This window comes from Chiloscyllium punctatum, chromosome 26 (assembly GCF_047496795.1).
Source record: "Chiloscyllium punctatum isolate Juve2018m chromosome 26, sChiPun1.3, whole genome shotgun sequence".
NCBI classification, from domain to species: domain Eukaryota; kingdom Metazoa; phylum Chordata; class Chondrichthyes; order Orectolobiformes; family Hemiscylliidae; genus Chiloscyllium; species Chiloscyllium punctatum.
The window spans coordinates 52,491,067-52,510,831 of NC_092764.1; the positions used below are offsets into that span (position 1 = coordinate 52,491,067).

The window sequence follows — 19,765 nt, forward strand, 5'->3', positions numbered from 1 at the left end:
TCAGTGCAGTAGGGTGTTCACTGATCACAAGTTTGGAATTATTTGCATGTTTTTTGATAGATTCTTCAGTCTTTACTATCAAACAGTGGGGGAGTTGATTTGGCACAGTAAGAATTTGAGGTCTGTCACAGGATATCTTTAGCAACCCAAGTATCCAGGGAAACTGAATCTTCAAATTGTTTCTAAACTCTTCAAAGTTTGGGAGAAGATTTGTAGCTCGCGTGCTCGTTGTTGTGGTTCTGTTCGCCGAGCTGGGAATTTGTCTTGCAAACGTTTCGTCCCCTGTCTAGGTGACATCCTCAGTGCTTGGGAGCCTCCTGTGAAGCGCTTCTGTGCTGTTTTCTCTGGCATTTATAGTGGCCTGTCTCTGCCGCTTCCGGTTGTCAGTTCGAGCTGTCCACTGTAGTGGCCGGTATATTGGGTCCAGGTCGATGTGTTTGTTGATAGAGTCTGTGGATGAATGCCATGCCTCTAGGAATTCCCTGGCTGTTCTCTGTTTGGCTTGCCCTATAATGGTAGTGTTGTCCCAGTCGAATTCATGTTGCTTGTCGTCTGCGTGTGTGGCTACTAAGGATAGCTGGTCGTGTTGTTTCGTGGCTAGTTGGTGTTCGTGTATACGGATCGTTAACTGTCTTCCTGTTTGTCCGATGTAGTGTTTTGTACAGTCCTTGCATGAGCAAAACTAATGTAGTGTACAAAGTCCCATGCAAGGACTGCACAAAACACTACATAGGACAAATAGGAAAACAGCTAACGATCCGTATACACGAACACCAACTAGCCACGAAACGATACGACCAGCTATCCTTAGTAGCCACACACGCAGACGACAAGCAACATGAATTCGACTGGGACAACACTACCATTATAGGGCAAGCCAAACAGAGAACAGCCAGGGAATTCCTAGAGGCATGGCATTCATCCACAGACTCTATCAACAAACACATCGACCTGGACCCAATATACCGGCCACTACAGTGGACAGCTCGAACTGACAACCGGAAGCAGCAGAGACAGGCCACTATAAATGCCGGAGGAAACAGCACAGAAGCGCTTCACAGGAGGCTCCCAAGCACTGAGGATGTCACCTAGACAGGGGACGAAACGTTTGCAAGACAAATTCCCAGCTCGGCGAACGGAACCACAACAGTTTCTAAACTCTGGTGCACACATCTGTGTAGCCAGTGCTCAGCAGGCTTTCTATATTTAAAATATTTCCTTCCCCACTATAGAAATATTGTATGTTACGGCAGTTCAGATGTTGTTTTGCATTCCAGTGTTTCACAAACATTGTTCCTTCAAAAACGCGACCACACATATTCCTTCGATAAGTGGACCATAGCTGGCTTTGACAGAACGAATGCACACAGTGTGATGTCCTGCGAGAGATCTGAGCATCAAAACTACATTATCATTTAATAAGGTCCAAATGTTTATTACTGGAAGATAACTAAATTTTCCTTCACAATCTCTTCCTATGAAGTGAAATTTTATTAACCACTACATAGTTTCTGTCCAAAAAGTAGCTCTTTCAAAATCAGTAGGCTGCACTCTATATTTGGAAGCTAAAAAGACTGAGCTTATAAGGCTTGCATTTCATCAGAAAATACATTTGGGCAATTTTAGCAAAAGTAATTTAGCAAAAGTTTCTTGGATCACTCCACTGGTTAAACACTTACTAAAAAGAGACATGAAGTCACTACCAAAATAAGTGCATATATAGAGGCATGGTAATGGCTAGGTATCTTCAATAAAACCTAGAGCATAGGTAGGGATGTCATGGATCTCATGGATCTGGCTATTGACTAATCAGCAAGAGCATTGCCAGAAACCTCTGGTAGAGAAAACGTGACCATTTTCATATTTCTGAAATAAATGAAAGACACAGAAAAAATGTTAAGATCGTATGTGGAGTGAAGTGCAGCTCCAGAATGACATCTGTAAGAGACAATGAATACATCTTGTGCTCAAGGCAGCAAAATTAGTATTTTTGTTAAAAACGTCAAAACTCTCTCACTTTCTGATTCTGTCTAGGATAATGTCTGCATAGAAATAAAAAAAAGTTAATTTTAAACAAAACCGATGTGTACATAAGTAGTAATTCTCATTTTTAACATTTTCTTCTTCACACCTCATTCTACACTTGGTTCATTAAAGTGTACATTGACACACCCAAACTCTGTAGTGTAATTTTGATCTACAAGACTATTCAAAGACTGTGTCTAAAATATACTGAGAATTATATTTTTGTTTTTCCATTTTACTCGCAAAGGTTTGTGGCAAACTTAGAATTGAAAAAGTAGACAACTAATAAAATACGCATCTTGTGATACAAATTATTTTGAGCTGTAATCATTTTTCTTCCCCTCTTAGTCTCCCAATATGGGAACCCTCATGGGAGTGTACTTACCTTGCCTACAAAATATCTTTGGAGTGATTCTGTTTCTACGTTTGACATGGCTCGTTGGAATTGCCGGGATCTTGCAGTCTTTCTGTATTGTCTTCATGTGTTGCTGTTGTGTAAGTATCTGATGTCTGTTCTGTATTGCAATGACCTAGTCAGAACCATGCTGATAATTGTGAAAATAGAACTAAATTACCCTAAGTTCTTCATTTCTATATCTACATAAAAATAAAAATTACATTACAGCTACTTTTTGTATATGGCAGCAAAATGTACTTGCACTTACCAAATTTTGTAGTTATTCTTAATTAATTGGCAAAAAAAAGTGTTTAATAATTCTGGATATACAGTATTACAGTCTTTATTTAATTGGTCTATGTGTGATGTTAATCAGATTTTTCTGTTTTTGCTTAATGCTGTATTAAAGGCCTAAAAGTATTCATGATTTTGTATTGCAAAGCTCTTCTAGCTTTGAGTTTGTTTACTGGCTTGGTTCACAAATAGCAAAAGCATGCAGTTGACTTTAAGAATTGCATATGTATGACATATTCTGGATTAGTGGTGCTGGAAGAGCACAGCAGTTCAGGCAGCATCCAAGTAGCTTCGAAATCGACGTTTCGGGCAAAAGCCCTTCATCAAGAATAAAGGGCAGTGAGCCTGAAGCGTGGAGAGATAAGCTAGAGGAGGGTGGGGGTGGGGAGAAAGTAGCATAGAGTACAATGGGTGAGTGGGGGAGGGGATGAAGGTGATAGGTCAAGGAGGAGAGGGTGGAGTGGATAGGTGGAAAAGAAGATAGGCAGGTAGGACAAGTCCTGTCAGGTCCACGCCCCCAAACAACCCACCCTCCAATCCTGGCACTTTCCCCTGCCACCACAGGAACTGTAAAACCTACGCCCACACCTCCTCCCTCACCTCTATCCAAGGCCCTAAAGGAGCCTTCCACATCCATCAAAGTTTTACTTGCACATCCACTAATATCATTTATTGTATCCGTTGCTCCCGATGCTATCTCCTCTGCACTGGGGAGACTGGGCGCCTCCGAACAGAGCGCTTTAGGGTACATCTCCAGGACACCCGCACCAATCAACCACACCGCCCCGTGGCCCAACATTTCAACTCCCCCTCCCACACTGCCGAGGACATGGAGGTCCTGGGCCTCCTTCACCGCCGCTCCCTCACCACCAGACGCCTGGAGGAAGAACGCCTCATCTTCCGCCTCGGAACACTTCAACCCCAAGGTATCAAAGTCCACATCGATGCCTTGGGGTTGAAGTGTTCCGAGGCGGAAGATGAGGCGTTCTTCCTCCAGGCGTCTGGTGGTGAGGGAGCGGCGGTGAAGGAGGCCCAGGACTTCCATGTCCTTGGCAGAATGGGAGGGGGAGTTGAAATGTTGGGCCACGGGGCGGTGTGGTTGATTGGTGCGGGTGTCCCGGAGATGTTCCCTAAAGCGCTCTGCTAGGAGGCGCCCAGTCTCCCCAATGCAGAGGAGACAGCATCGGGAGCAACGGATACAATAAATGATATTAGTGGATGTGCAAGTAAAACTTTGGATGTGGAAGGCTCCTTTAGGGCCTTGGATAGAGGTGAGGGAGGAGGTGTGGGCGCAGGTTTTACAGTTCCTGCGGTGGCAGGGGAAAGTGCCAGGATTGGAGGGTGGGTTGTTTGGGGGCGTGGACCTGACAGGACTTGTCCTACCTGCCTATCTTCTTTTCCACCTATCCACTCCACCCTCTCCTCCTTGACCTACCACCTTCATCCCCTCCCCCACTCACCCATTGTACTCTATGCTACTTTCTCCCCACCCCCACCCTCCTCTAGCTTATCTCTCCATGCTTCAGGCTCACTGCCTTTATTCTTGATGAAGGGCTTTTGCCCGAAACGTCGATTTCGAAGCTACTTGGATGCTGCCTGAACTGCTGTGCTCTTCCAGCACCACTAATCCAGAATCTTGTTTCCAGCATCTGCAGTCATAGGTAAAAACAATGTATGACATATGTCAGCAGCAATTTTACAGCCCAGGATTTCTCAAGATTAGGTCTGTTGTATGCTAGGTTGATCTCAAATGGGATACCAATGGAAGGGGGTGGGGGGGGCGCGGGATCTAAACTCAGCAGTTCTAGACTAGAGAACAGGAAGAGTGAGGAAAGCAGTTTCCTATGATTGTAGGCTATCAGCTACTTTTACTGTTGTTTCCTGCTGCAAAAAAATTGAATTGTTCACCTATTTTACCATTTTAAAATACTCTTGAGAGTCTCCTTCTCCCTGAACTTTCCTTAAAGTGCAAATGCTATACTCCAAAAATACAACTAACCTTAGTTTTATCATGATTCTGCATAGAACAGCCACATGTGTACAAGCCATAAGACCACTTGTGTGTGCAACAGACTGAGTAGTCAGGGAGGCAGAGTGGGTGGTTGGCATCATTGTGTTTGTTGCCTGTATTTTCTTAACCTAGCAGCAGAATTACAAACCCATGAAATGCATCAACAATGGAAATGCAGGAAGTTTGTAGAAGGACACCACTAAATTAGCAGCAATGTTAAACTGTATTGTGCTTCCTTCCTACAATTTCAGTTATCCTTTATCTACCAAGAGCTTGCTTATTTAGTATATAGTTGTGGTTAACTATAGCAGTCTTTCCTCCTTAGATTAAAATTTTGATTGTAAAATAACGCATTTAACAAATAAATTGGTGCTCACTTAAGTGCATCCCTTATTTAGATCTAAACTTTTCTAGAAGCCTAGTTCTCTTGCTGTGAATTCATTTGCTGGCTGGTCTGGTTTAATGAACACTGTTTGCATGCAAAAGTTTTTAAAACTCTGGTCATTCACTAATCAAAGTATCCACGTAGTATGCCTAACTACCAAGCTCTCTCCCATTTCTAGGTTGCTGAACTATTTAACTATGTCTCTCATTCCTCTGTGACCCCCCCACTTTCACTCCCTTTGCTGACCAGATTCCTGTTTATTGTGTTAAACTACTTCTGCTTTATGCAGGGAACCTAAATTCAATTGAGCTGGATCACCACACTATCAAATCTGGTTTTATTGTATCTTTTGCTACCACATGACCTCCCAAAGCACTTTAATGCAAATGAAATACTTTTGAAATACAGATCCTTTTTCTTCGGTTCACTCAAAGGGCATGGGTGTTGGCTGGCTAGGATTTATTACCCACCCCTAGTAGCCCTTGAAGGTCGTGGTGAGCTGACTCCCTGAACTGCTGCAATCCACATGCTGTAGGTCTACCCACAATGCTGTTGGGGAAGGATATACAGGACTTTGACCTGACTATAGGGAAGAAACTGTGAAATATTTCCAAGTCAGGGTGGGGAGTGACTTGGAGGCCAACTTGTAACTGGTGGTGTTTCCAGGTGTCTGCTGCCTTCGCCCTCCTAGATGGAAGTGGTATGGATTTATAAAGGTGCCGTTTAAGGATCCTTGTTAAATTTCTACAGTGGATATTTTAGATAGTACACACTGCTGCTGCTGAGCGTCCATGGTGGATGAAGTGGATGCTTGTGCTTGTGGCACCAGTCAAGTGGGCTATTTTGTCCTGGATGGTATCAAGCTTCTTAAGCGGTGTTGGAATGCATCCATCCACGCAAGTGGGGATTATTCCACCACACTCATGACTTGACCTTTGCGCAATGGACAGGCTTTGGGGAGTTAAGAGGTGAGCTACTCACCACAGTATTCCTAGCCTCTGGTGAGGATATGTGGCGAGTCCAGTTGAGATTCTGGCCAATCGTAGCCCCCAGGATGTTGATGGTGGTGGTAACATCATTGAATGTCAAGGAACAGTGGTTAAATTGTTTCTTACTGGAGATGGTCATTGCCTGGCATTTATGTGGTGTGAATGTTACCATTGGTCAGCTCAAGCCTGAATATGTCACTTGTAATCTAGGAATGATGTATTTCCTGCCAATGCACTTGAGCAGGAGGTTGGTGCCATTGACATCGACATTGTGTCTGCATCTCAATGGAACCAGACCAGAAGTATGCACCCTTTGTTGCTGCCTCTCCCTCATGCCCCATCTTCCACGCTTGTCACTGTCCTTGTTTTCCACTCCCTTTGCTACTTCATTTTGCTGGCCCTACAAGGTACATTACAGCATTTGCAGCTAAACTTTTTGACTCCCACACTTTTAACATTACTAAAGCATACAGAATATTGTTGGATCGCTTGTATCAACATCTTTAATGATGCAAATTTTGAGAGTGAACAGTTCTGAACTTTTCCTACAGGTTGTTATTGCAAATGTTTCTAATGGAATGTAATGATGGCTCACAGACTGCAACTGTGTATGCAAAGAATATGCCCCAATGGGCAGCAACTAGTGTTCCAGAAATGCAGCATTATCAGTTTGTGCATTTCCAGCTCCTCCAATCGGCCATGTGATATGAAATGTGATTTGAAGGATCAATATTAACCAGAACACCAGGAGTGAACTTCTCTAACTTTTATTCTAAGTTACAACATGGGATCTTTTGCACCCAGCTGAGAGAGTAGATGGGAGTTTGAAGCCTTACCTTTTAAAAAGGGCACCACAAACCTCAGCGTACAGTCAGTTCTGCACCAGAGTGTCAGGTTTGGTTTTTGTGTTCATATCAGACAACCTAAGTCACTATCTTCTCTGATGAAAGTGCAATCAACAGAAACCCTGGCTGACATCTAAGAACATTAGTAGTGGATGGTGAGTTTGAGCCATCATCCTCTGGTACTTATAATCCAATCCAAATAATGGATTTTCTGGTCCAATTGCAATAACCTCTATTAACACATATGAAAGGATTTCTACACTGGCAAGATTTTAAAGTGAATGAGTAAAAATTATGTTGAATGCGACACTGACTAATATCGCACATCTTATCTTGTCTTTATTGGATTTCCTTGAATGAACAATTTATTACCACATATATCTTGAAGATACAGTGAAAAGTGTTTTGTCACCACAATCCAGCACTATCTTGAGGTACAATAAAGATAAAAAGAAATTTCTTAAATAAGAGTTTGTCATTTTTTCAAATTGGGGTCTCAAGCACAGTTTTAGGGCTTCAGTAAAGTCTTTAAGGTTTTCCAGAAGCCAAGGAGTCCCGCTCCAGGAACAGCAAGAATGACGTCAATGCTCCAGGAGACTTAGAACATAGAACATAGAACATAGAACAATACAGCACAGAACAGGCCCTTCGGCCCACGATGTTGTGCCGAACTTCTATCCTAGATTAAGCACCCATCCATGTACCTATCCAAATGCCGCTTAAAGGTCGCCAATGAATCTGACTCTACCACTCCCACGGGCAGCGCATTCCATGCCCCCACCACTCTCTGGGTGAAGAACCCACCCCTGACATCTCCCCTATACCTTCCACCCTTCACCTTAAATTTATGTCCCCTTGTAACACTCTGTTGTACCCGGGGAAAAAGTTTCTGACTGTCTACTCTATCTATTCCTCTGATCATCTTATAAACCTCTATCAAGTCACCCCTCATCCTTCGCCGTTCCAACGAGAAAAGGCCGAGAACTCTCAACCTATCCTCGTATGACCTACTCTCCATTCCAGGCAACATCCTGGTAAATCTTCTCTGCACCCTCTCCAAAGCTTCCACATCTTTCCTAAAGTGAGGCGACCAGAACTGCACACAGTACTCCAAATGTGGCCTAACCAAAGTCCTGTACAGCTGCAACATCACCTCACGACTCTTGAATTCAATCCCTCTGCTAATGAACGATAATACTCCATAGGCCTTCTTACAAACTCTATCCACCTGAGTGGCAACCTTCAAAGATCTATGTACATAGACCCCAAGATCCCTCTGTTCCTCCACCTGACCAAGAACCCTACCATTAACCCTGTATTCCGCATTCTTATTTGTTCTTCCAAAATGGACAACTTCACACTTGGCAGGGTTGAACTCCATCTGCCACTCCTCAGCCCAGCTCTGCATCATATCTAAGTCCCTCTGCAGCCGACAACAGCCCTCCTCACTGTCCACAACTCCACCTATCTTTGTATCATCTGCAAATTTACTGACCCACCCTTCGACTCCCTCATCTAAGTCATTAATAAAAATTACAAACAGCAGAGGACCCAGAACTGATCCCTGCGGAACTCCACTTGTAACTGGACTCCATGCTGAATATTTACCATCTACCACCACTCTCTGACTTCGACCGGTTAGCCAGTTTTCTATCCAATTGGCCAAATTTCCCTCTATCCCATGCCTCCTGACTTTCCGCATAAGCCTACCATGGGGAACCTTATCAAATGCCTTACTAAAATCCATGTACACTACATCCACTGCTCTACCCTCATCCACATGCTTGGTCACCTCCTCGAAGAATTCAATAAGACTTGTAAGGCAAGACCTACCCTTCACAAATCCGTGCTGGCTGTCCCTAATCAAGCAGTGCCGTTCCAGATACTCGTAAATCCTATCCCTCAGTACCCTTTCCATTACTTTGCCTACCACAGAAGTAAGACTAACTGGCCTGTAATTCCCGGGGTTATCCCTATTCCCTTTTTTGAACAGGGGCACAACATTCGCTACTCTCCAGTCCCCTGGTACCACCCCCGTTGCCAGTGAAGACGAGAAGATCATTGCCAACGGTACTGCAATTTCCTCTCTTGCTTCCCACATAATCCTAGGATATATCCCGTCAGGCCCGGGGGACTTGTCTATCCTCAAGTTGTTCAAAATGTCCAACACATCTTCCTTCCTAACAGATATCTCTTCTAGCTTATCAGTCCGTTTCACACTCTCCTCTTCAACAATACAGTCCCTCTCGTTCGTAAATACTGAAGAGAAGTACTTGTTCAAGACCTCTCCTATCTCTTCCGACTCAATACACAGTCTCCCACCACTGTCCTTGATCGGACCTACCCTCGTTCTCGTCATTCTCAGGTTTCTCACATACGCATAGAATGCCTTGGGGTTATCCTTGATCCTATCCGCCAGGGATTTTTCATGCCCTCTCTTAGCTCTCCTAATCCCTTTCTTCAGGTCCCTTCTGGCTATCCTGTATCCCTCCACTGCTCTGTCTGAACCTTGTTTCCTCAACCTTATGTAAGCCTCCTTCTTCCTCTTTACTAGACATTCAACCTCCCTCGTCAACCAAGGCTCCCTCACACGACCATTTCTTTCCTGCCTGATCGGTACATACATATCAAGGACACGTCGTATCTGCTCCTTGAAAAAGTCCCACATTTCCACCACATCCTTCCCTGACAGCCTATGCTCCCAACGTATGCTCCTCAAATCCTGTCTTACAGCATCGTAATTTCCCTTCCCCCAATTGTAAAAACTTCCTTGTTGTGTGCACCTATCCCTCTCCATAACCAAGGTGAAAGTGACAGAATTGTGGTCGCCATCACCAAAATGTTCACCCACTAACAAGCCCACCACTTGTCCCGGTTCGTTACCGAGTACCAAATCCAATATGGCCTCCCCTCTGGTTGGACAATCTACATACTGCGTTAGAAAAGCTTCCTGGACACACTGCACAAACACCGCCCCATCCAATCTACTTGATCTAAAGAGCTTCCAATCAATATTTGGGAAGTTGAAGTCGCCCATGACTACGACCCTGTGGCTTCTGCACCTTTCCAAAATCTGTTTCCCAATCTGTTTCTCCACATCTTTGCTGCTATTGGGGGGCCTATAATAAACACCCAACAAGGTGACTGCACCTTTCCTATTTCTGACTTCAGCCCATACTACCTCCAGAGGCAGATCTCCCTCAAACTTCCTTTCTGCAGCCGTTATACCATTTCTAATTAGCAATGCCACCCCCCCTCCTTTTTTACCACCCTCCCTAATCTTACTGAAACATCTGTAACCAGGAACCTCCAACAGCCATTCCTGTCCCTCATCTATCCATGTTTCCGTGATGGCTACAACATCGTAGTCCCAGGTACCGATCCACGCCTTAAGTTCACCCACCTTATTTCTGATACTCCTTGCATTGAAGTATACGCACTTGAGCCCATCTCTGTGTCCGCAAGTAGTCCCTGTCAGTGCTACCTTCTCCACAGCCTCCCTACAGTCTTGGACATCCTGACACACAGCTAGCTTACTTGCTGGACTACAAGTCCGGATCCCATCCCCCTGCCAAATTAGTTTAAACCCCCCCGAAGAGTGCTAGCAAACCTACCCCCCAGGATATTGGTGCCCTTCTGGTTCAGGTGCAACCCGTCCTGTTTATACAGGTCCCACCTTCCCCAGAATGCAGTCCAATTGTCCAAATATCTGAAGCCCTCCCTCCTACACCATCCTTGCAGCCACGTGTTCAACTGCACTCTCTCCCTATTCTTTGCCTCTCTGTCACGTGGCACCGGCAACAACCCAGAGATGACGACTCTGTCTGTCCTAGCTTTTAGCTTCCAGCCCAACTCCTTGAGCTCTTGAATGACCTCCCCGCCCCTCTTCCTACCTATGTCGTTGGTGCCAATGTGTACCACGACTTCTGGCTGCACACCCTCCCCCTTAAGGAGTTCCTATTCTGAGCACCACCACTGCCAGGAATCCAAGTTTTGAGTCTACCACCACCGAGAGTCCAGGCTCTGGACACCACCGGGAGTCTTGATCCATGCCACCAATGCTGTAGCCACCACCCTGCAACACCGCTTCAGCCTCTAAGATGAAGAAAGCAGGAAGAAAAGAAAAACGATGGAAAGAACATTGAGAAAACAATGCTGCCAGCCTGGGTCGGATGGTTTCCAACAAGCCCAAATGCTAACTACCATGCCTGTGCCACCTTGGATCTTATTCCTGAGTGCAGACTTGGATTTCAAAGTTTCGCTTTTGATTTGGTGATCCAAGGTTGCTGCGAGTACTAGGCCTAGATTTTCAGAACCATTTGCTCAGTAACTCCCTATAATGTGTTTGTGGGTTTGACTGTCTCAGAGTTTTGAAATTAATAGAAAAGCGATTGAATGCACAGATCCCCATGATTCATATGTTAAGTAGAAAAATTGGGGTTTCAAATTTCAAAGTGGCAATTATTTGGTGCCATCAGCTGGTAAAGCAGGAAATTGCTTATTGCTGTAATATATAGACATGTGAACATTGTTTGAAAATGTAAAGTTGACCTTTTTTTTGAAGATCAAGTAGAGTTTCAAGATGGAATGCTTGGGAATAAAAAGACATGTACCAATCTTTTGGATCTTATATTTTTCAGACTATGTTAACAGCCATATCAATGAGTGCCATAGCAACAAATGGTGTTGTACCAGGTAAAAGAAACTTTTGAAATATATCTAGGGAAATAAATGGTCCATATTGTCAATGCATGGTCTTAATTTTTGCTGTAGCTGTTTTTTAAACCACATTGTGAAGAGAAAGGGCAGAATTTATTTTAACCACACACATTATGTATTTGACACTACTGAGTAGTGGTTATTTTTGTAACTGTTTTAGTAGAAGATTTGTTTTGACATAAATACTATAGGAAAATATGTAACAGGAAAGCCATCCATTTTATGATCCATCTCTTAGAATTCAGTTTCACCTGATTCTTGTAATAATGTAGTCTTTCTCCACCCCCCACTCTCCCTCCCATTTTGTTAAATGTTTTGCAGCTGGAGGCTCTTACTTTATGATCTCAAGATCTCTTGGTCCTGAATTTGGAGGTGCTGTGGGCCTGTGTTTCTATCTTGGAACAACTTTTGCAGGAGCCATGTATATACTTGGTGCCATTGAAATTCTACTGGTAGGTGGCTGGAAAGCAGTTTTAATAAGGCTTTAAATATTAGTTTTAACATAAATTGTCAGACGAAAAGACCTACAGGTGCTGTTTCACAAAGGAGGAATGCACAAAATATGATTATACTGTTTCTATTCTCCTTATGCTATATAATTGGTAAAACCCAAATCATTTTTGCTACAAATCAAGTTTATTTCTGCATTCTCCACTTGAACTTCTCCGAATGTTAAAGTTGAAATTTCAGTGAAGTCTTTTCACAAAGGTAAATACATTTCAGACTTGTCAGGTTATGTGTGCAGCCCTTCCAGCTATGAATGTTCAGTGACTTATGTTAGAGTTAGAATTTGTGCTATCAAAAATGTATCATGCTTCAAATAAACATTTGTGTATTAACCACTGTTGTGTAGTCATGCCCAGTAGACATTTTCCCTTTGAAGTAACATGATGACAAAAGACCAACTGGAGCACTGGCTCCAGCCTTGGTCATTCACAGCTCCTAATCTCCCTATAATTTCTCTATGCACTGTCATTATCACCTCATTATTGCTACCTTTGCTTCTGGAGCCATGACTCACCTTCTCTCAGCCTAGTATAAATATCTCCCTTTGTTTTTAGCTTTGACAAAGGGTCAGTTAGACTCGCATCGTCCACTCTTTTCTCTCCTTACAGATGCTGCCAGACCTGCTGAGATTTCCCAGCATTTTCTCTTTTTTAATTTGTTTTTGGTATTGTTAATTGAGCAGGCAATGTTTAGTTGTCGCACCAGAATTTCAAGCTGTTCGCAAAGTGCTCTGAGATTATGGCACAATTGAATTTCCCAGGATCCGGACATGGGTTTAATAATTTTGTCTGAATAATAACACCTCAATCAACCCAACACTACTTTAGCTGTTCAATTTTATGTAAAACGGTCATCTAGAATTTTCACATTAAAAATTGATCTTTTTTCACCAGAATTTAGTTCCGGCTAATAAATGATTTTGTAGTTGTGCAGGGTATAGTATTAGATGTCCAATTAAAAGCCATTACCAACTAAAATTTGGCCTCAGCAGGGCCCCTCATGAGCCCAGTTTTGCTGGGTGATTGGGAGAATAACAGAATTCCTGTCCTATTGTTTCTCAGGAGGGATATTGAGATGAAAATAATAGTCGCTAAGTTTGAACCATGTGTGCTATATCTTGTCTCTGTGGAAGGGCTAACATTTAAGAATCATGCCTAATGATTCTTGTTGAAAACAGCTGATATATTCAATGTGTAATTGCACATTTAATGATTTGTTTTAATTCCAGACATGTTTAATTAAATTTAATTTTTGCCACCTATTGTCATGGGATTTGAACCCTTGTCCCCAGAATATTTCGAAAACAGAATTGCTAGAGAAAGTCAGCAGATCTGACAGCATCTAAGGAGAGAAAGTAGAGTTAACATTTCAGTCCAGTGACTCATCTGATGCTGCCAGATCTGAATTTCTCCAGTAATTTCTGCTTTTGATTAAGATTTTGTGGGCGGCACGGTGGCACAGTGGTTAGCACTGCTGCCTCACCGCGCCTGAGACCCGGGTTTATTTCCCGCCTCAGGCGACTGACTGTGTGGAGTTTGCACATTCTCCCCGTGTCTGCGTGGGTTTCCTCCCACAGTCCAAAGATGTGCAGGCCAGGTGAATTAGCCATGCTAAATTGCCCATAGTGTTAGGTAAGGGGTAAATGTAGATGTAGGGGTATGGGTGGGTTACGCTTCGGCGGGGCGGTATGGACTTGTTGGGCCGAAGGGCCTGTTACCACACTGTAAGTAATCTAATCTAATCTAATCTAATTTCCAGCATTCAGTTCCTCTGTGGGTTGGTTGGTTGGTTGGTTGAAGGCAGGTAGAGAGCTGTTTTGTTCTGCACTACTAGCATCTTTTTCTAAAATAGGGTGGTTAAAAGGAAAACATAAATGTAGACCTACCTTCCTGCTTGCACCATCCTGTTCCTTCTCCAAATAAAGAAAAGAAACAGTGTCTGAAAATATTAAACCCCAACTCCTCTGCATGCTAATAGAGAACAGGATATTAGTTGTCCCCATTGACGTTAACCTGAGACTGATATGTGTCAAATTTTATTGTGTTTAAGTTTGATCTACGGCTGGTTTCTTGGATTCAATTGTATTTGATTTTACTTGGATATATAGGGTATGAAGTACATTTTGCTTCTGTTCATAGATCACTGTGCCTGACACAGCGATTATAAATACTATGGTACCTGCCTATAATCGTCTGTTGCTGTCTCATAAACAAGAAATTGGGGTTAGCATAACGATGCCATTTCCAACTGCACTGTGGATTTTTTTAATGAGGTAGATCCAGAAACACAGGAAATGTCTCAGTAGATTCTTCCCTTCATAATGAATCAAGAATCTGTGTTCTGTGAAAATGGAAAGGAAGCCTTAGTTTCTCTATACAGCTAATTGATTTTCTAAACCTGTTTGTTGTCATACAGTCATAGACATTTTGGTCCCTCCAAGTATTTCCTTACTTAACGCTGAGGAGGCAAGGATCAGACAGAGCTCTAGAGGGTTACAAGGTGGCTAGGAAGGAACTGAAGAGCTAGAAGGGGTTATGAAAAAGCTTTAGCAGGGAGGATTAAGGGAAAACCTAAGGTATTCTGTACTTTGGCCATCTTCTTGCTCCTCACCTGAGTCGGGTAGGACCGATCAGGGATAGTGCAGGGAACATGTGCCTGGAGTCAGAGGAAGTAGGGGATGTCCTAAATGAATAGTTTGCTTCAGTATTCACAACTGAGAGGGCGCTTGACATTTGTGAGGACAGCATGAAACGGCTGATATGCTCGAACAGAAGGAGAATGTCGTGAAAATTTTGAAAAACATGAGGATAGATAAGTCTCCTGGGCCAGATGGGATATACTGAAGGTTTCCAGTAGTAACAAAGAAAGAGATTGCTACATCTTTGGCGATGATCTTTGCGTCCTCACTATCCACTGGAGTAGTGTCAGATAATTGGAGGGTGGCAAATGCTATTCCTCTGTTCAAGAACGGGAACAGTGATAACCCTGGGAATTACAGATGAGTCAGTCTTGTGTTTGTGGTAGGCACATTATTGGAGAGGATTCTGAGAGGCAGGATTTATGATTACTTGGAAAACCATAGTTTGATTAGAGATGGTCGGTCGGTCGGTCGGTCGGTCGGGACACACCGAGGATGCGACAAAACAAATCGAAGGTAGAGCAGCGGTGCGGTGTACATGAACCGTAGCAAGGCATCCGATAAGGTCCCCCGTGGTAGGCCCATCCAGAAAGTAAGGAGGCATGGGATACAGTGAAACACGGCTGTCCGGATACAGACTTGTCTGGCCCATAGAAAACAGAAGGTGGGAGTAGATGGAAAGTACTCAGCCTGGAGCTCGGTGACCACAGGGACCTGCTCTGGGACCTCTACTCTATGATTTGTAAATTACTTGGATGAAGAAGTGGAAGGGTGGGTTAGTACGTTTGATGGCACGAAGGTTCGTGGAGTGGTGGATAATGTGAAATGCTGTTATATGTTGCACCAGGACGTCAACAGGATGCAGAGCTGGGCTGATAAATGGCAAATGGAGTTCAATCTGGAGAAATGCGAAGTGGTTCATTTTGGAAGGTTAAATTTGAATGCAGACTACAGTGTTAAAGGCAGGATTCTTGGCAGTGTGGAGGAACAGAGGGGTCTTAGGATCTATGTCCATAGATCCCTCAAATTTTCCACCAAATTGATAGAGTTGTTAAGAAGGCGAACAGTGTGGTGGCTTTCATTAGCAGGGGGATTAAGTTTAAGAGCAGTGAGGTTATGCTGCAGCTCTATAGAGCCATGGTTAGACAACACTTGGAATATTGTGTTCAGTTCAGGTCACCTCATTATAAGAAGGATGTGAAACCTTTAGAGATTGTGCAGAACAGATTTACCTGGATGCTGCCTGGACTGGAGGAGATGTGTCAATAAAGGTTTGACGGAGCTAGGGCTTTTTTCATTGGAGCAAAGAAGGAGGTGACTTGATAGAGGTGTACAAGATGATGAGAAGCAGAGATAGTGGGTAGTCAGAGACTTTTTCCCTAGGCAGAAATACTTATCACAAGGGGGCATAATTTTAAGGTGATTGAAGAAAGGTTCAGGGAGATATCAGAAGTTGATTCTTTATACAGAGTAGTGGGTGCATGGAAAGCACTGCCAGTGGTGGTAGTACAGTCAGATATGTTATGGACATTTAAGTCACTCTTGGATAGGCACATGGATGATAGTAAAACGTAGGGTATGTAGATTAATTTGGTCTTAGAATAGGATAAAAGGTCGGTACAACATCAATAGCTGAAGGGCCTGTACTGTGATGTACTGTTCCATGTTCTGCCTTTCCTAAGCCCCTGATAATTTTATACATCTCGGCCATGTCCCCACTCAACCTCTTCTGCTCTAAGAAAACAGGGAGGAAGTGAGGACTGCAGATGCCGGTGATGAGAGTCGAAGAGTGTGGTGCTGGAAAAGCACAGCAGGTCAGGCAGCATCCGAGGAGTAGGAGAAACGACATTTCAGGCATAAGTCCTTCATCACCCACCACACTCTTTAAGAAAAACAGTCTATTTTCATGACTGAAATTCTCCAGCCTCGGCAACATCCTGTAAATTTTCTGTGCATTCTCTCCAGTGCTATTACATTCCTTGTATCATGTGGATTCCAAAAATATACACAATATTCTAGCTGTGTCCTTACCAACACTTTATACAGTTCCAGCATAACTTCCCTGTTCTTTAACTCAAAGCTTAAGCTATAAAGGCAAGTATACCATATACCACCTTAACCATTTATCCACTTGTTCTGATACCTTTAAGGGACTGGTTGGTGTACATGCACACCAAGGTTCCTCTGATCCTGAATGCTTCCCATTCATCATGTTTTCCCTTGCCTTGTTTGTCCTGTCCAAATGCATCGCCTCCATTTGCTGCTGAACAGCCCATCTCCTCTCGGAAATTTAGGCTGTATATTCTTTACTATTTTCCACCTAACCACAAACTAGCTGATCAACCCACCTGTATTCAAATCTGAATCATTTATATAAACTTTATATAAATCTGTATAAACTTTGTGCTACAGTAGTGAGCAGCATGGTAGTTAAGAAACCCAGGTTTGATTCCACCCTCTGTGTGGAGTTTGCACATTCTCCTCAATTCTGCGTGGGATCCCTCTCACTGCTCCAGTTTCCTCCCACCGTCCAAAAATGTGCAGGCTAGGTAGCTTGGCCACGTGGAAATGCAGGGTTACAGAGATAAGGTAGGGGGCTGGGTCTGGGTGGGTTGCTTTTTGTAGGGTCGGTGTGGCTTCGATCAATCGAATGGCCTGCTTCCACACTGTAGGGTTTTTTTAAAATGGCAAGTACTAAGTGCAACTCCAGTTTCCTATCTTAACTAATTAATTATTCAATGTATTTGTCTTGTCCTTTTGTCTGTACTGTTTATCTTAATTCCACTGGTTCACTTTATTTTGCAGGCCTACATTGTTCCTGCAGCAGCTATATTTAAACCTGTTCAACCACATGAAGAAACCAGTGCAATGCTTCACAACATGAGAATCTATGGGACAATCTTCCTCTTGTTGATGTGTCTGGTTGTTTTCATAGGTGTCAAATATGTTAATAAGTTTGCCTCTTTGTTTTTGGTATGTGTGATACTGTCCATCCTGTCCATTTACGTGGGGGTTATCAAATCAGCAGTTTATCCTCCAGAATTTAAGTAAGTAACATTTCTCTTTAATTGTTATTTTGATTAGAAATTTTAGACCTATCATAGCTGTGAAAAAATATTTAGAATGCGTGTACTTAATTGCTACTGTAAGAATTTCTTTTACATTTACTTGGAGAATTAAAGCATGTAAGTATAGTATTCTGCAGCAGCCACTTGTGTCACAGTTATTTTGATAGAATATGATGCTTATATTTAGAAATACAAGAAAGTCTGGTGTAAGGGTAAGTGGAACTTTTCTAGTTTCTGAAGTATCAAGTAGAATTGCAGTAAATAGCTTAGTTTGTTTCAATCCATCTAGATGAAGGAACGGGGGGCATTGCTAAGTTTGCAGATGACGCAAGATAGCTGGAAGGGCAGACAGTGTTGAGGAAGCTGAGAGGCTGCAGAAGGACTTGGACAGACTAGGAGAGGGGCCAAAGAAATGACAGATGGATTACAATGTGGGAAAGTATGAGGTTATGCACTTTGAGAGGAAGAATAAAGGTGTCGACCTATTTATAAACTGGGAAAGGCTTTGGAAATCTGAAGCACAGAGGGGTTTGGAAGTCCTAGTTCAGATTTCTCTTAAGGTTAACATGCAGGTTCAGTTGGAGTTAGGAAGGCAAATGCTGAGATGGACTGCTGAGGCTAAAAAAGGCTCTGGTCAAACTGCATTTGGAATATTGTGAGCAGTTTTGGGTCAGATAGCTAAGGAAGAGTGTGCTAGACTTGGAGATTTAAGAGAATAATCCTGGGGGTGAACAGCGTTTCATATGAGGAGCAGTTGAGGACTCTGTGAGAATGAAAAGCATTTCATTGCCTATGTTGAGAAAAATGTTCCCAATTTTTTCTGTAAGCTTCAAGTGGTGAATTCACAATATCATCATTTGAGTCACAACTTCCTATTTTCATTATCTATTAAAACCTCAACTCATCTTTTTATGCCTTTTCGAATTCTCTCCTTTTAGACTTCTACATGTACTTACAGTGGGTATTTACTACCTGCAGCTCACTGAGTTCTTGTCTCCCCTAGCATCTAACAACTGCTTCAGAACAATGTGCTGTATCGCCACCATCTTCCTCAATTCTACATCCTCACAATCTGACATCAGCAAATCATCAGCCTTACCACATCATGCTTGTTCTTAAACCTACTTAGATAACAACACCAAAGAAGATGTGCGCAACTCTGACATCTTTATGGGATGCATTTTGTCTCGTTATGCACGTTCACCTTACCACTTACTTGGAGGCTGCCAACCCTAGTATATTTCGCATTGCTTTCTCAAAGCATACCTTCTGCACTAAAAGCTCCCAGCCTGCATGTGTCCTGTTCCTTTCTCATTGCACAAGGTCTTTAGGGCTTAGTGCTGTCAAACAACACACTCTGAGGGCAATTTACTGGCTTGCAGTTTCTGAAGCAGTGTTCAACTGAGCTTTAAGTATAACACTAGGAGCATCAAAGCCATAGGTTCTCAGCAGTAGCAAACACTTGTTCCTCTCCAGCCATACAATTCCCCAAGGATGGTGCCCAAGATCCTCCTTGCATAATTAATGACATAGAGAGCTGGAGGTTGTGTGAGAAATATTGTTCTGAGCCATGGGGGACTGAGTGTGATGAATCTCATTAAGCAAAAAAACTTTAACTACAAATAAGAAAACTTCAACTATTGGACTGTTTATGTGCAATTCCTTAATGTTGCAGGGAAGGTTAATAAAGCATATGCAATCCATATTATAAATAGAGGCATAGAGTACAAATACTAAATGTATACTTCATGCTCTTGACTACATTTTACTTTAACCCCAGCTGGAGTGTTGCATTCAGCTCTGGGCACCATACCTAAGAAAGGTCATATGATTTATGAAGAAAGTACAGAAGATTTTTTTTATATATATTTGTTCATAGGTTGTAGA

The 19,765-nt window shown here is 42.9% G+C and overlaps 1 protein-coding gene and 1 long non-coding RNA gene across 4 annotated transcripts in view; one reads left to right on the plus strand and one right to left on the minus strand.

Moving 5' to 3' along the window:
- The window catches only part of slc12a4 (solute carrier family 12 member 4), a 157,204-nt gene that overhangs the window by 79,978 nt on the left and 57,461 nt on the right, over window positions 1-19,765 (plus strand). For both annotated transcript variants that reach the window (XM_072547396.1, XM_072547398.1), the window contains exons 4-7: window positions 2,374-2,520; window positions 11,587-11,641; window positions 11,987-12,117; window positions 17,616-17,857. In XM_072547396.1, coding sequence (XP_072403497.1) covers window positions 2,374-2,520; window positions 11,587-11,641; window positions 11,987-12,117; window positions 17,616-17,857 — 575 coding nt within the window. The remainder of the gene's footprint in view (window positions 1-2,373; window positions 2,521-11,586; window positions 11,642-11,986; window positions 12,118-17,615; window positions 17,858-19,765) is intronic.
- The window catches only part of LOC140453046 (uncharacterized), a 28,180-nt gene continuing 10,744 nt past the window's right edge, over window positions 2,330-19,765 (minus strand). The window contains exon 3 of one of the 2 annotated variants that reach the window (XR_011952288.1): window positions 2,330-2,555. This is a non-coding gene — a long non-coding RNA (uncharacterized lncRNA). Of the gene's footprint in view, window positions 2,556-10,901; window positions 11,042-19,765 lie in introns of those variants that run through there. The other variant, XR_011952289.1, reaches the window with a different exon arrangement.